General features: G+C 49.1%; 3 protein-coding genes across 3 annotated transcripts; 1 reads left to right on the top strand and 2 right to left on the bottom strand.

Moving 5' to 3' along the window:
- Window positions 1-12,148: 12,148 nt before the first annotated feature.
- On the bottom strand, window positions 12,149-12,764 carry PHYSODRAFT_502162 (hypothetical protein; the record flags this gene model as incomplete). The annotated part of the gene is made up of 2 exons (XM_009528474.1): window positions 12,149-12,457; window positions 12,573-12,764. Coding segments are annotated over 2 exons (501 nt in total), but the record flags the coding sequence as incomplete, so codon positions are not given.
- Window positions 12,765-14,843: 2,079 nt separating this feature from the next.
- PHYSODRAFT_331641 (hypothetical protein) lies at window positions 14,844-15,357 on the top strand (the record flags this gene model as incomplete). The annotated part of the gene is made up of 2 exons (XM_009528473.1): window positions 14,844-15,220; window positions 15,309-15,357. The coding sequence occupies 2 exons, from the start codon at window positions 14,844-14,846 to the stop codon at window positions 15,355-15,357; spliced, it is 426 nt and encodes a 141-aa protein (XP_009526768.1).
- A 753-nt stretch (window positions 15,358-16,110) lies between these two features.
- Window positions 16,111-16,311, bottom strand: PHYSODRAFT_378053 (hypothetical protein; the record flags this gene model as incomplete). The annotated part of the gene is made up of 1 exon (XM_009528472.1): window positions 16,111-16,311. A coding segment is annotated over one exon (201 nt), but the record flags the coding sequence as incomplete, so codon positions are not given.
- Between the last annotated feature and the right edge of the window lie 40 nt (window positions 16,312-16,351).

Raw genomic sequence — 16,351 nt, 5'->3', positions numbered from 1 at the left:
CAAGCCTCTTACCGAGGTAACGACTATGGTCCAGGATAAGAGTCCTGGATACCGTCGGAAACGGCGTTCCGATGGGTTTGTGGTCCACAAAGGTAAAGTGTGGGACAGTGCGACGATCAACCAATGGATTGTGCCATACAACCGATTTCTTTCACAGAAATATAATTACCACATCAACGTCGAAGTGTGTTCGACAAACAGGGCTGTCAAGTACATCTACAATTACGTGTACAAGGGCTTGGATATGACCACGATCGCTATTGAAGGAGAAGAGATTCAAGCCAACGAGATTCTTCAGTATTTGCTCGGACGCTACATTTCGCCTGTTGAAGCATGTATGCGGTTGTCCAAACATCCAACTCAAGGGTCTACGCAGTCAGTTGTGAACTTACCCGTTCACTTGGAGGGTATGAGCTTGGTTGCATATCGACAGCACGCGACGAATCGACAACTTCGAAACTTGGTGCGGGCTGGCGTCAATACGATGCTCACTGCATTTTTCAAGTTGTGTGCAAACGACCCCATTGGAACGGCGGGTCTTCTGTACAAAGACGTCCCTACAAAATACCGCTGGGTTACCGAGGGTAGAAAGCACTGGGAACCGTATAAACAATACGTGGCTTCGCTGGGACGCATGGCACATGTGTCTCCTCAAGATCCGGATAGGTTTTACCTGCGACTTTTGCTGTGTCATCGGCGGTCTCCTAAGTCTTTCGAGGACCTTCGAACGATTAATGGTCATTTGTACTCCTCTTATCAAGAGGCAGCTGCAGCTGCAGGGTACTTGGAAAACGACCAAGAGTGGCAACACTGTCTGGCGGAGTCGGCATTGTTCTTGATGGCTAAGGAACTGAGGCAGCTATTTAAAATTATCCTGGTGTATTCGCTGCCGCGCAACGCCAGAGAACTTTGGGACAACTTCAAGGTACAAATGTCCGAGGATATTGTCCGGCAGATCGAGCATTATGATGCGGGAAAAAACATTGAACGCGAGGTGGACTTTCGCCTACGGATGGCTGAGTACAAAGCCTTGCTGGATGTGGTTAAATACCTAGATTCAAACGGGAAGACACTCGAAAACTACGGTCTTCCAGATTTGTCGTTCTACAGCGATGTCGCGGCGGAGGTTGATGAACAAGATGCTCGGCCGGTTGATATCATCCACCAAGAACTCGACGCGTATAGCACAACTGATCTCGAAGAGACCGCTATGCTAGATTATTGAATGAACGAGAACCAGAAGGAAGTCTTCGACCAAGTGATTGAAGCGGTGAATCATCCGGTACAAGGGCAGAAACTATTTTTTGTGGATGGGCCGGGTGGTACTGGCAAGTCGTTTCTGTTGGAGCAGATACTTGCCCATGTTCGCATGCAACGCAGAGTTGCGATTGCTGTAGCTTCCAGTGGCATTGCCGCTACTCTTTTGACAGGGGGTCACACAGCCCACTCGACGTTTCGAATTCCGCTCAAGTTGTCCGAGTTTGCAACGTGCAGTCTATCCTGGCAGAGTGCTAAAGCGAAGATGGTTAGGGAGTCAAGCCTGATCATTTGGGACGAGGCGCCGAAGATGAACCGCGCGTGCTTTGAGGCTGTGGATAGAACATTTCGCGATCTCATGCCCAACGAGTCCGAGCCATTTGGAGGAAAGGTGATGGTGTTCAGTGGAGATCATCGCCAGATTTTGCCAGTCTTGAAGGACGCTACGAGGGCCGAGGCAGTGAAGGCCGGTTTTAAATCTTCGCCACTCTGGGGGCATTTGCGTCAAGTGCGGCTAACGGAGAACAAGCGTGTGAGGACAGCCCCTGACCAGGTCAGTGCAGCCGAGTTAGCCGAGTTCTCTGATTTCTTACTCCACATAGGCGAGGGTCGCTATCCAGTCAACTCGGAGATCGGCGAAAACGACATTTGCCGTCCACACGATATGTGCATCATACCAGGAAGTACCGAATCATCGTCAGTGGTTGATGAAGAAACAAAAGAGAGCGACATAATGGAGGCGCCGCCCGACTTTAATCTTTAACCGCCAGAGGATCATGAAGACACAGAGGACCCAGATGACAGTCGCCGAGAGCGTAATGTCAACGCTCTTATTGACGCTATCTACCCAGGCGTGGAAAGCAATGATATACCAGATGAGTACTTCGTTGAACGAGCCATTCTAGCACCTACGAACGCAAGTGTCAGGCGTATCAATGACATGGTGTCTGTGCGTCTTTCTGGAGACACAAGGGAGTATCTCTCCAATGATTCGCTGGAGGGAGTTGCGGACCCGAATATGTTTGAGCAAGAGTTCTTGAACTCGTTGAACTTTTCTGGCATTCCACCGCACAGGATAGTTCTAAAGGTCGGTGCTCCCATCATCATGATTCGAAACCTGAACAGCGATGCTGGGCTGTGCAACGGGACACGGCTTCGCGTGTTGTCTCTGCGCGAGAAAAGCATCGAAGCAATTATAATGTCGGGACCTTTCAAGGGGAAAAAGGTCTTCATTCCGCGGATCATCTTCTACACAGAGGGTGACGATAGAGAGTTCCCGTTCAAGCTCAAGCGCAAGCAATTTCCAGTTGTACCAGCTTTCGCTATGACTATTAACAAGGCCCAAGGACAATCTATCCATCACGTGGGAATTTACTTAGAGTCACCCGTCTTTGCTCACGGACAACTCTACGTGGCGCTGTCGAGAGTTACATCAAGGAAGGCGATCAAGATTGCAGTGGACCCGGAGGCTATCGACGAGGAAGGGAATGTTCACACAAAAAACATAGTGTATCGCGAGATATTTGAGACACAGAATTAACTCAAGTACATTTTACCAATCTGAGCAATAGTAAATGAGTACACGAGTAAGTATATAAAGTTTGACTGAGTAGATACGTAAGTAAACTCCAAATTAGACAAAAACTAAAGACCACCCGCCGCAGCGAAGCGGAGGCGGGCAATCTAACAAACCAAGGCCTAGCGTCCACATAGCGGGCGCCCAGAGCTCTAGTCCTAACCATCTACTAGAGACACCGTCCAGTCTGCGAGAAATCCCGTCCGTCACACCCTGTCCACTTTAAAGGTGGTCCACATAATCGTACAAAGACAGCCTTGGACGCCGAAGGCGGCTCCATCACAAGCTGCCGAGCGCAGCGAAGGCGGCACACGCGTGCGTTCTAGCGGGCCGCAGCGCCCGCCCTACAACTATGTACTAATAACACAGCGAGTAGTGCATCGAGCCGACGAGGCGAGCGGAACGGGGGCGATTACGTCACCCCGCGGTGACGCTTGGCCTAATATAATACTTTTCGGAACACCTGCTATTAATTAAAATGGGCCCACCGCGTAGTAGCAGCTATCGCTGGGGTCGGGCACCCTACTACTTAGTATAATAGCGCTGTAGCGAGGTTTGCTTCATATAAAAACATGCTATGATAATTGGGTGAGCGATAGTAGCGCATAAGTTAGCGATAGCGGCGGAGAGTAAGCGATAGAAGCGCATAGTAAAGGATAGAAGCGCATAGTAAGCGACAGCAGTGCGCGTACATATGAGGAAGGCGTTCACTGACTCGCATAGCATATTTTTTACTGTAATTATTGAAGAATGTACATACTTAACTAATGTAGCGGTAGGTTAATGCGTTATCGGGGTAGTAGATATTCTGACATTCAATGAGCTGGAGCTTTTTATTATAGTAGAAATTCCTTCTCTAACCATGTTATTGGATCGATATACATGCAGGAAACGGAAGTAGCATAGCGTAAACGCATAGTTACGGGTAAGCACTTCTTACTTTCAATCCCTTAGCTAATGTAGCGATAGGTGGACCTGCCATGCTACTTACTGTAGTACAATAGCAATGTTGGCTCAATACAAACACATAGTAAGCTATAGAAGCGTATAGATAGTTATAGCAGCACGTAGTCAGCGATAGGACGGCATAGTTAAGCGCTAGCAACACGTAGTAAGCGATATGAACGTGATAGCAGCACGTAGAAAGCTATAGGAGCACGTAGTAGGTGATAGCAGCAACGTTGTAAGTGATAGCAGTGCGAGTACATGTAGAGCAAGGTGAGCTGAAGGTGGATAAACTATTCACAGCTTTTTTTACTATACTATTTTTGGGGATAAGCACATTATAGCAACCGAGGCCACTACATGTACATATCGGTAGGATAATCTGTTATGGGGATAGTAGATATTTTAATTAAACTGAGGGTGTTATTGTGTATGCAGTTCATATGACATGCCAACATTGAAATCCCTCTGTCGCTTACCCACACTCTACCATATTATTGGGCTGTACGCTAATTGCACGGGACGGAATTAGCATAGCGCACGGTGTACTGCATCGTGATTGCATGCAAAGTTCCTACTTTTCATCACTATTTAAATGTACGTACTGCAGGTGGCACGGGAACAGCGTAGCAGAAGATAATTACGCATAATTTTGACATTTTGAAGTAGACCACGTAAAATTATTGGCGTTTGCAGAGGGACGATGTAGCATGATAAATACACGGATTTTTTTAAAGACGGTTAGCACTTAATATAATGCTAAGTACAGGAACAGCGAAGCCCATACTTTGATTGTTATCTGGGCTTATAGCCTGATTACAGGCTGTACTTACTTAATGGGCCATTAGTGTACTCCACTAACATGTTAGCTAATTTTACTAGACACTAACTAACCGTTAGTTGTAAACTATACATGTTAGTACTGTATAGCTGTACTGTATAGTTTGCCAATGTATTTATTAAGCGATTCTGCTGCGAAGTCTAATCAAAAGTATAGTTTCTACGGGTCCTCCTCTAGCCTCCACGTCGACCTTCCGCGCCACCAACCTCCAGGGATTCTGATATAATTAGGCCAGGCACCATTTACTTCATCTCTTTCAAAATCCACTATCAGCTCTGCTGGCAAGTGGTGAGGCGACTCCCATGTGAGTTCCTCCCAACCTACCCATTTTACTAGGTAGATTGGGTGGTAGTTCACAGTTCGCCGGTCGTAAATCCGTTCCGCATGGTAAATCCCCGGTCCTTCAGCTGGGATTTCGGGGTCGGAGTCGGCCTCGCTTGATGTTGCATTTGATAGGTCTGCATATTCACTAACTAGGCCGGTAAGAACTTGCGACGGACTCTCAGGGGGGGGGGGGGGGGCAGGTGTCGATGGCGAGTCGGCCGATACATCATCGCCTAAATCGAAACTCACCTGAGGGGGAGTTGACGGTGGGTTGGGTCGAGGGGGAGTCGACGGTGGCGTGGATTGATGTGCCGTCGTAAGGGGCGTTTGACTGCGCTTCCATCTTCCGTTGCGCGCGTGTCGTGCCCGCAGCCGAGCTTGCCGTTGGCGCTTGTTGGGTCGAGCCACGCGTTCTTGTGCGCGAAAAGAAGAGTGGGGCATGTTCAAAAGCACACAGTAACAACTCTACCTTAAAAATACACAGTATAAGAATGAGCTCAAAAGCTGCCAGAAATAATTGACTGTATTTAACGCGAAGGATGTCCCGGCAGATACTAATTATGCCCAAGATCGCCGTACAGATATGAAAATATATATGTATCAAAATCGTATCTTAAGCTAACAAATTCAACTTGAGCATGTACAATTTGCTGATCTAAGGTATATATCGAGGTAATTACAGTATCGACAGATTGAAATTAGACTATTTGAAACTTGTTCCATCACGATCACATACCAAGGATAATTTATTATGGATCATTTTTTATAGCTTGCTGTTTTAATAAACGTATAGTCATTTATGCATGTGGTATTTGTATTTAGGTTTACTAAAAAAAGTGTAAAGATCGAGCTGCCACTCTAGCACTAGGTGATCACTATCACTTCGCCCTCGTCTTCCTTTTCTTCACCACTCTCTTCGTCGCTGTCGGAATCGATGTCCTCATCCACGTCCTCGGCGAGATAGTCGCGGCAGTCGACGTCATCAAGCAGGCATGAGTTGATGTAAATGAAGGCTACACGCTCCAACTTTTCAAAGGCCAAGCGGTTGTACAACAAATCCATGCTCCTTGATAAAGCTGACCACCGTCGTAGCCTTCTTCAGGATGTCCGAGAACACAGCGATGTTGCAAATGTCCTTGATCAGAAGGTTCATCACATGAGCAGCACATCCATTCGCGAATATGTGGGGGTGCTTCTGCATAATAATGCTCCACGCGCCGCGCATTGAGGGGGCGTTGTCCGTCACTATGCCGACGCACTTCTCAACGCCCAGCTCGTAGACAACTTGTAGAATCTCTGCTGCAATGACCTCCGACGTCTGCGATATGCCGACAGTTGACTTGGTTCAGAAGAGAAATGGTTTCTTGCCAGGAATCAGCACAACGTGGTCGCCGTTGAGACCAGACCATCCATAACTTGAAATCGTGAACGTTGTAGCACCAGTTACTAGGAAAAACTCTTTGCTGAAGAGATACCCATACCGCTTGGTGAGGAGTCAGCCCGATAACGTTTTCGCGCTTGGTGCAAAGGGCACGTATGTAGGACGCAACGCCTGTAGTAGTTCCTTCATCGCAGCTGATTCAACAACTCGAAACGGAATACCAGTCCTGAACACAAAGATCGCCAAGGCCTCTGTGATATGGGCGCGTTCAGCATCCGTGAGCGAATCCACCCATGTCGTTACGACTGCCTTCGCGACCGACCGTTGTTTTGGGCGTTTAGCAGGTGAGTGGGGTGGGGCTTGGACGCTAACGATATTGTGCTGCTTGGGGCTGTCGATTACGACGATGCGGCTGACCTCCGTCCTTTCGCGTTTCTGCTTCAGGATAGACTTGAAAAAATCATTTTCGCTTTCCGACGCAGCTGTACAGGTTGCTCTCTTGTGCGAGGAGACGCGCTCTCGGCTCCAAGGTACTTTCTTGCTGCAACCTCTGCACTTCCCGTTGTTATCGTCGAGTCTGGAGAGGAACACGTTGATGTCGAACTTTGTAGGATCTCGAGCCGAGCGCTTGTACTTGAGCTTGTCGTTGAGACTAGACGCCATCGAGACTGGAGAGGAAATCGAAGACTGGCAACCGATTGGGAGCGATCAACTCCATAATAAGGCTAGATAGGAAAGGGGTGAAGGGATATATTGAAGCGCAACCTATAAGTATCAATGACTGAAGAGAAATTAAAGATAGAAAAATCTTATCGTAGGGTCCCATCTTGTGATACAACTTCAACTTGGACCATTGCTTTAAATATGTATCGTGCTAGTTTTCTTGGCACATCTCTACATATTAAATCCATAAGATTGGTTTATGATACATTCTTGGTGCACACGCACCGCGTAATGACTAAATAAAGCTAAGAGTTAAACGAAATTATGTCCTCTAAGTCTAGTTTGGACTTCAAGTATGGTTTCTATGCCTGGTTTAAACTTCAAGTATGGTCTGCAACCTAGCCCAAGCTACACTATGACCAAAGAATGCGATAGCAGGTCAGAATATATTATTAGAATAGCTTACAAGCGTTTATATAAACAGAGCTTTTCTCCTCCACCTACATTTACTCAAGGTGACCTATCTTTGTGCTCTAACGCTACTAACATGTTAGCTCAAAATACTAGACACTAACAGTTAGCTAACATGTATAGCAACTAACATCTTAGCGTTAGGAAGTACACTATTAATGGCATAGCCTACGAACCAAATAACAGAAACTATGGTAGTGCGATAATGTGATTAAACAACACGTATACAGACTTTACTGACCACACCGTCCATAGCAACATCTACCCCGCCACAGCAAGTAGTAGCTCATGTCAATGCTTATTTCAACGACGTTTACTACAATGGCGACTTTGTAGTCGTATTAACTAATTGTGTGTATGTGGACCCGGTTTACAACAGAGTACCGTACAAAATAGAATGTTTAACCTTGCAACATGCAACTACCTATAGACACCCTGATGTAGGTCTAACGGTGGAATATTTACGAAGCTGATACCAGAAACGTCACTCTACTGATAGTACTTTCAACCTTTTTTTACCTACACACGAAATTCAAACCTTTGGAAGTGGATAAATGCCCACCGGAGCGAGGCGGAGGTGGGCGGCCCTTTATACTACAACTAACCACAAAACTACCGCCGCGTAGCGGCGGCGCTCGGCTAGTCCTAAACATCAATCCTTCGTTGTCCGTAGATCACGTGAATTCCTATTGGCTAAAACTCCACCCCACTAATTCCGATTTGCTGCCGAGCGCAGCGAAGGCGGCACCCGCGTGCGTTCTAGCGGGCCGCAGGGCCGCCCTACAACTATGTACTAATAACACGGCGAGTAGTGCAGCGAGCCGACGAGGCGAGCGGAACGGGGGCGATTACGTCATCCCCGCCGTGACGCTTGGCCTAATATAATACTTATCGGAACAGCTGCTATTAATTAAAATGGGTTCACCGCGTAGTAGCAGCGATAGCAGAGTCCTCTTAAATATATAATAGTACTGCGAGTAGTGGATAGTGGCAGCGATAGCTGGGCTTGCCCTACTACATAGTATAATTTTAATTCAGCGAACTTGGTTAAACATAAGCACATTGTAAGCCATAGCAGCGCATAGTTAGCTGTACCAGCGCGTAGTCAGCGATATGAACGTATTCTAAGAATCAATCAGAACGACGCGCTGTCCGTGTGTAGATCACGTGAATTCCTATTGGCTGAAATTGCTGCCGAGCGCAGCGAAGGCGACCCCCTCATACGATATTGTGGGACCGTAGGGCCCGCCCAACCTCTGTAGTAGTAACTAAACATTGAGAGTAGTGCAGCGAGCCGACGAGGCGAGCGGAACGGGTCTGCCACTGCCGTAGCGAAGCGTCGGCAGCCTGCTCCAATAGTGGAGCGAGCATAGCGAGTGAAGCGCCAACTAACTAAAAATCGCCGCCGCGTAGCGGCGGCGCTCGGCTAGTAGTTAGCGATAGCAGCACGTAGAAAACGATTGCAACGGATACTTTGCGATAGCAGCGCACAGTAAATGATAGTAAATGATAGGAGCGTATAGTAAGCGATAGAAGCGCATAGAAGGCGATAGCACCGACGTAATAAGCGATAGCAGTGCGAGCACATGTAGCGAGAGGTACAGTAGCTGAAGACGATTGATTAATAGTTTCAGGTTAGTTTTTGTGTAATACTTTAGGGACGGATACATTATAGCTGCAGCGGTGCTGAGTAGCGGTAAGATAATGGGTTCTGGGGATAGTAGATGCCTAGACATGCATTGGAGTGGAGGTTTTATTGTAGTTCATAGCCGTGTGCAGTAAGCGATACATGTAGCGGAAGGAGATTTATTACTAACATGCGCAGTGTACTTTTACTGTAATACTTTAGCGGTGGATATATTATGGCTACAGCGGCACTCTGCGTTCATCGTGGGGGAATATTTGCTTAAGCGCGTTTCGTATTTACTAAAGTACAGTGTGCAGCGGTAGGATAATGCGTTAGTGGGGTTCTGCTATGCAGCGAACATTAGCATTTTAGCATTTACAGTAACTATGATATTAAAAGTAACAACCTTGCACCGCGTAACTATAAACTTCACGTTTACACTATACTAATTCCGTTTCCTACATGTATACCCGCCTAATAGCATGGTTATTGAATGAAACTCAGCGTAAACTATGATAAAAAACTTCCGCTCAGTGAATGTCAGAATACATGTATCTACGAGAATAAACGGATAGCCACGTCTAAATGTATGACTTTTGAAGCAGACCACGTAATAGTTAGCCCGCAGCTACATTTGACGGATCATACACAATGCTGAAACGATAAAGCATGATATTTTAAATAAGAACACGAATAGTTATTATATGTTAAGTCGGGGAAAAGCGAAGTCAACACTTTGATTGTCGCTGGGCTTATAGCCCAATACAAAATGTAAATGTATACAAACTGAATGACAGAGAACTATGGTACGATGGTAAACTGAGCAACAAATATGTACATATACGTGAGCACGTTAACGATAGCAACACCAGATCGATCTACCCTGCCATGATTATTGCTCATGTTTATTTCTACTACATTCACAGTAAACACGGATTGTTAGATGTGAACCGTGCGAATACTTTGTAGTTCGGGTTAAATAGTTGCGACGAGTTGGACGAGTTGGACACGGCTTTCCCGTAAAAGATAGGGTCGTACAATAGAGAATATTTTACCCTGCAACATCCATCTACTCATAGTAACGCTGGCATGGGAACAGTTATTTTGGCTGATACTAGTACCATCCACGACTACACTAAGCATAAAAGCATTTTTACACGCACACAATCGGAAATAAATATCATTTGAACTGGATAAAAGCCCACCGGAGCGAAGGGGAGGTGGGCAGCCCTATCTACTGCAACTAACCACATAACTACCGCCGCGTAGCGGCGGCGCTCGGCTAGTCTACAACAACTAAGAGAGAGATCTATCCGTCTGCGTGTCAGTCCGTCACACCCTGTCCACTTTAAAGGTGGTCCACATAATCGTACATAGGCAGCTTTGGACGCCGAAGGCGGCCCCATCACAAGCTGCCGAGCGCAGCGAAGGCGGCACACGCGTGCGTTCTAGCGGGCCGCAGCGCCCGCCCTACAACTATGTACTAATAACACGGCGAGTAGTGCATCGAGCCGACGAGGCGAGCGGAACGGGGGCGATTACGTCACCCCGCGGTGACGCTTGGCCTAATATAATACTTTTTGGAACACCTGCTATTAATTAAAATGGGCCCACCGCGTAGTAGTAGCTATCGCTGGAGTCGGGCACCCTACTACTTGGTATATTAGCGCTGTAGCGAGGTTTGCTTCATATAAACACTTGCTACGATAATTGGGTGAGCGATAGTAGCGCATAAGTTAGCGATAGCGGCGGAGAGTAAGCGATAGAAGCGCATAGTAAAGGATAGAAGCGCATAGTAAGCGACAGCAGTGCGCGTACATATGAGGAAGGCGTTCGCTGACACGCATAGCATATTTTTTACTGTAATTATTTAGGAATGTACATACTTAAGTATTATAGCTACAGCGGCGCTCTGCGTTCATCTTGGGGGGATATTTAGCTACACTTGCTTAAACGCGTTTCGTATATCTTTAAGGTACAATGTGTAGCGTTAGGAGAATGCGTTAGTGGGGTAGTAGATAATATTCACTGAGTGGAAGCCTTTTACTATAGCTTACGCTGGGATTCCTCATCTAACCGTGTTATGGGGCGGATATACACGCAGGAAACCGAATTAACCCTATCGTTAACGCCATACATTTCTGTTTGAAGGGACACCATACAAACTTTAAGTAAAACGGGGTAAAATGATGCATGAGGTATCATTTTGCTGTATTAGGTTTGTGAGGCCAACTGATCAAAAGTATACGTGATGGGAGGTTTGAAGCGACCTTTCGATCAAAAAGGTACATGAGGCATCATTTTACTGCTTCTCTGTGATTCGCTGCGAATCGACAAAGTATCAGTGGAAGCAGTACCGTGAGAACAGCACCCTAACAAAATTTTAGTAAGAGCAGTACCGTGGATCACAGCGCCCTCTTGTGGATTATGTGGGGCTTTTCCTAGTTGTGAAGCGGCGGCACCGTGGTCTCCGACGCGACGGTGGCGACTATGGCGGCTGTCCTGGGCCTGGCCGGAGCGTCTCCGCCGGCGGCGACAAGCACGCGATGACTGCGGGCGTCTCGGGCAGCGGGCGCAATGGCTACGGCAGCGCCGTCAGCACCGTCAACAGCATGGTCTCGGAGGCTTCCGCGGCGGCCGTGGACGTTTTGGACGTGATCGGGGGCGTCTCCGCTGGCATGGTCACGAACGCGACGGTGGCATTCGGCTCGGGCAGCGAGCGCAACGACAGCGGCAGTCCGCACGCAGGTTGCCGCCGGTAGTAGCGGCAGCGGCGTCGCCAGCGACATCGACAGAAGGGTCTCGTACACGATGGAGGTGACCGTGGCCTTGGTAGATGTGGGCAGGGACTTGCCGGTATGGGTATGCGTGCTGGCGCAAAGGATCACCGTATTCAGACAGCTTTGGGTTTCGTTAGAATGATCAGTTCACTCTATAAGTAACATTACTTGAGAGATTACATTCAACTAAATTGCATATTGCTCTGTTACTAGGGGGAGGACATAGTAAATTCAGTAACGTGTATTCGCCTTGGAGCGTCCTGCTCCGCGAATCAACTGGATATCACCCATGATAGCGGGGAGGCCAAAACCAGCGCGGCCTTAGAGCTTGTGGTGCCAAGCCGAGAGGTTGCTCTTGAAGCCATTGGGGCGAGCGGTAGTATGCGCACTTCTCGCAAGAGCATGTCCAGCGAGCTTGGTCCTTGAGTTGGTCCGCCTGTATATCGACTCTGTCCATCGCTGTGGCTAGATCGGCAACTACGTTGTAGCGTTTCTGCAAGTCAAGGCCTTCCTTATAATGGTTCATGAGGGTGTCGTGTGGCGTGGAAGGGTCCGCCTCCATCGCGATAAAGCGCTCGATATGTTCGTCTTGCTCCTCACGATACCGCAACAAGTTGGAGTTTATACATTTTAGACGTGCCCGAATTTGCGGTCGCGTGATCTACATTTTCATATCGAATACAAACATAGATATCATTACCCGTAACCAGCCACGATACAACATTTTGGCTTACCTCAGACAGCTCCATGCACGTCTCCAGCCAACGCATCATCCAGATAAAGTTGTGCGCACGATCATCTTCACCGCGACAAATCGCCACGTAGAGGTCGTTCATCTCTTTCACGGGCAGTGCAATTATGAAGTCGTCTATGTCGATCGACGTGCCACATCTCGCTTCGGTTCTCTACAGGTAGGCACTGATTAGCTTTAGCCAAACGTTATTGCGTAGCTACACTAACTTACCCGCTCTCGCCCAGAAGGGGTCACAAATACTGGATACAGATTGTCGAACTCCAGTTGCTCACCGGCGCTACACAAAGCCAAAGACTATATATGCGATGAGCATCAGTACGGCCGAAACAATGTCATCACTACCATTTCAAGCGTCTTGGACGATCCGTAAATTCGCCTTCCATCGCTTGCATGCGTCTTAGTTGGTCCTGACAACTACCCATACATAGCCGTTCGTATTAGCACTAGCATAACAACACGATGCCGAAATAGCCAAAACACTTACCTCTACTTTATCCGCGACCTTCCTGCGATCAACCATCTTTCCACTTGAGCGCAGAATCTAGAATGATGAAGTACTAGAGATCAGCGTTGTTGGGTGGATATGTTGGACCAAATATATTGTTATTTGTATGGCCATGTTCGGAGTGTTCAAAGGGACCGAACGTACTAGGCTTTGTATGGGGTGGTTCGACTCATCGTTGTATGTGATGTTAGTATGGTGGAGTTTGAACCCACCGGTGCAGGTTCAATGCCCGCCATGCGGAATGCAGCGTAGCTGTGCTGACAAGGTACCGTGCAAAATGCATCGGATATCGAGTGCGGGATGAATACAGTGTAATTACACAGAGTCATGAATAGTACGAGTACTCAAAGCGTTCAACGGTAACATACGGTACTTAGATTTACTCCAGGCATATTGCTACCAAATGTAAGTGCTGTAGCGGCTTCGGCATCGTCTCCAGAGTTACGTTGACCCATGCAAGCCCCATAGTGACGGTCCGAACTACGGTACACGGCGACAGTGGTGACGCCCATCGTAGATACACTGCTGCCAAGTGCCAATGCTGCCTGCGTGTCCCTGTCGCTGGGCAAATTGGGCGCTTGCGACGTCGTCGTCTTGGCGACTTCAGGCTCCATCTTGACCCCCGATGGGACTCGAACGCTCCATTGCTAGCAGCAGCCTCTCTTGATCTTTGTCGCCGGTGGCACCCCGCTCCCTCCTGAGGTATCTACGTGCGGTTATCCGTCGATGAGGATCGCTGGAAGCGAAAAAGGACGGGAGAACGCCGTCCACCTGCAGGTCTAGTGGGCAGTCGTCCAGTGCCGCCTCCGACGCTCCATCTCGGGGTCCTGTAGCGGAATCTCGGCGTCTCGCAGCTGAACGTGGTTGACAGCCACACCCGGCGGCAATGCCGTGAGGAGAGTTGGGGGCTACGGGACCAACGACACCATCCCAGCGCCAGTTCTAGTAGCACTGCGTTATCGACAACAAATGCGCTGTTGCGGCGGTTGTGCGGGACGTGGTCGTCGGGTGGGTACACGACGGACAGCGAGTCCAACTTCATGCCCGGTGCGTCCCGAGGTCAGCGCGTCTAGTAGCACAGGCGGTCAGCAGCAGCAGCAGATGCGTCGACGCACAGGCGCTGAGCGTGTGACGACTCCAACGACGCTGGACTTGGTGAGTGAGGGGCAAACTGGCAGGCTGGACTTGACCGCAGCGTGCACAGTATCACGGGCAGCCACGCGCCGTAAACGATGGGTACGACCAGCACATGTGTACCACCGTCGTCCGAGGCGTGGAAACCGGAAGAACGGAGCGTGGGCAGCCAGGGACACTTGGGATCGAGCTTGCAAAATCGGAAATGAGCTCCGATGCGAGAAGGTCATTTTGATTCGGAGCAAGCCGAACAAGCCGACCAAACAACAGTCGACCAAACAACAGTGGATCGATTTGAACTAATTCCGCCAATCACACTTCTTGTTGAACTTTGGCAGCCAATCACTGTCATCGATTTTTCGGAGACAGGTTTTGATTGGTCAAAGCGAAGACATGGGAAAAAATGTCAGCGCGGGAAAGCTTGAAAAGATCAACCAAAGCAAAATGGGCACCAAAAAGGCGAGCCTTTACATGTTGTGTAAACCACTTCAAATACCGATAGCCTATTTATGTAACATTATGTATAGCGACCGCTCTACCCGTTCTCCCTCGCCGAAATGCCCTACCATCGGCATTCCCCCAACCATGGTCTTGGTGGACCTGGTCGGAAGCGTCTCCGCCGTCGGCGACACGGATGCAATGGTGGCGGGCGACTCGGGCAGCAAGCACAACGGCGGCCGCAACGCCGTGTGTGCCGTCAACAGCATGGTCTCGGAGGCTTCCGCGGCGACCGTGGCCGTGTTGGACGTGAGTGGCCGTGTTGGACGTGATCGAGGGCGTCACCGCTGGCATGGTCACGAACGCGACGGTGGGATTCGGCTGGGGCGAGGCTGTCGCGCGACCGTGGCCGTTTTGGACGTGATCGGGGGCGTCTCCGCTGGCATGGTCACGAACGCGACGGTGGCATTCGGCTCGGGCAGCGAGCGCAACGACAGCGGCAGTCCGCACGCAGGTTGCCGCCGGTAGTAGCGGCAGCAGCGCCGCCAGCGACATTGACAGCAGGTTTTCAGGCGCGATGGAGGTGACCGTGACCTTGGTGGATGCGGTCAGAGCTACGATGTCCGTGCAAGACGTTGATGTAGATGTGTACAATGGCTGATATATGTTATTGGCTCGACAGGTAATGAACAATTGGATGAACAAGATGACAAACGAAGTATATTGAATGTCCCTTTCCATTCTGCGTGAGGTACTTAGATGTAGGGCTCTACAACCCTGGTGTACCAGTATGCATGATGAAGCTGGGAAGACCAAGACACTTGAACGTCGATACGCTGTCGGAGCGTCTAGACAGAGCGGAATTTGCGCGGGCAGGTTGGGCGGTGCCGGCCGCAAATTGTTGCCATGATAACGACGTGAACCAAACCTGCTGCCGAAGATGCAAAGTCCTCCAGCGCCGCAAAACTTGTAGGCTCGAAAACGATATTGTTCGCAAATAAAACACTGCACCCGTCAATATCCTCGCGTACGGCTGGGCTCATCGCTCTGAGGTCGGCCTCGTGAATCGTGACCTTGGATAAATTCGGGAAATCCACGCGTGCGCCACGAATGAGCAGTTTGGACATGTTTGCCAAGTTGTCCTGGAACTCAATCCCGATGCATCTCCCAACACAAGTCTCCAATGCCACTTGTGCAACCACGTTGCCGATCCCAGATCCAAAGTCAACAAAAGTGTCGGCGATTGTAAGCGTTGGAATGACTGCTGAAACCCCAGTTGGCGAAATCTCACCAGCATGACAATCCGGCGCATGGACGGGTTGACGCAAGGCCGAGGCAAACAAACTTGACCCAGATCGGGAGCGCTCACCTTGTGGCCACCAACTAAGCGCGTTCGTGCCGATTTTTGATCCCGAAATCTCCTTGGGAAAGAATCTAAGCTCACGCCGTGTGTCCTCTTCAGCGTCTTTAGACGAATCTGCAGCTGTCGCTGTGTCTTCCCGCAGTATGCCATCCCCAACCAGACAGTCCGCCAGTAAATTCGGCGGCCTGCATCAACCTGATCCTTTGCCAGCCGATAAAGCAGCAAGTCCTCTTCGTCCGAGAAGTCTGCCATCGGGTTGCCACGAGATCTAGAAACCTTTAATGCCATACAT

The sequence above is a fragment of the Phytophthora sojae genome (genome assembly GCF_000149755.1).
Source record: "Phytophthora sojae unplaced genomic scaffold PHYSOscaffold_4, whole genome shotgun sequence".
NCBI lineage: Eukaryota > Oomycota > Peronosporomycetes > Peronosporales > Peronosporaceae > Phytophthora > Phytophthora sojae.
Note: the sequence above shows the minus strand (reverse complement) of the source record. Positions and strands in the feature narration are given on the sequence as shown.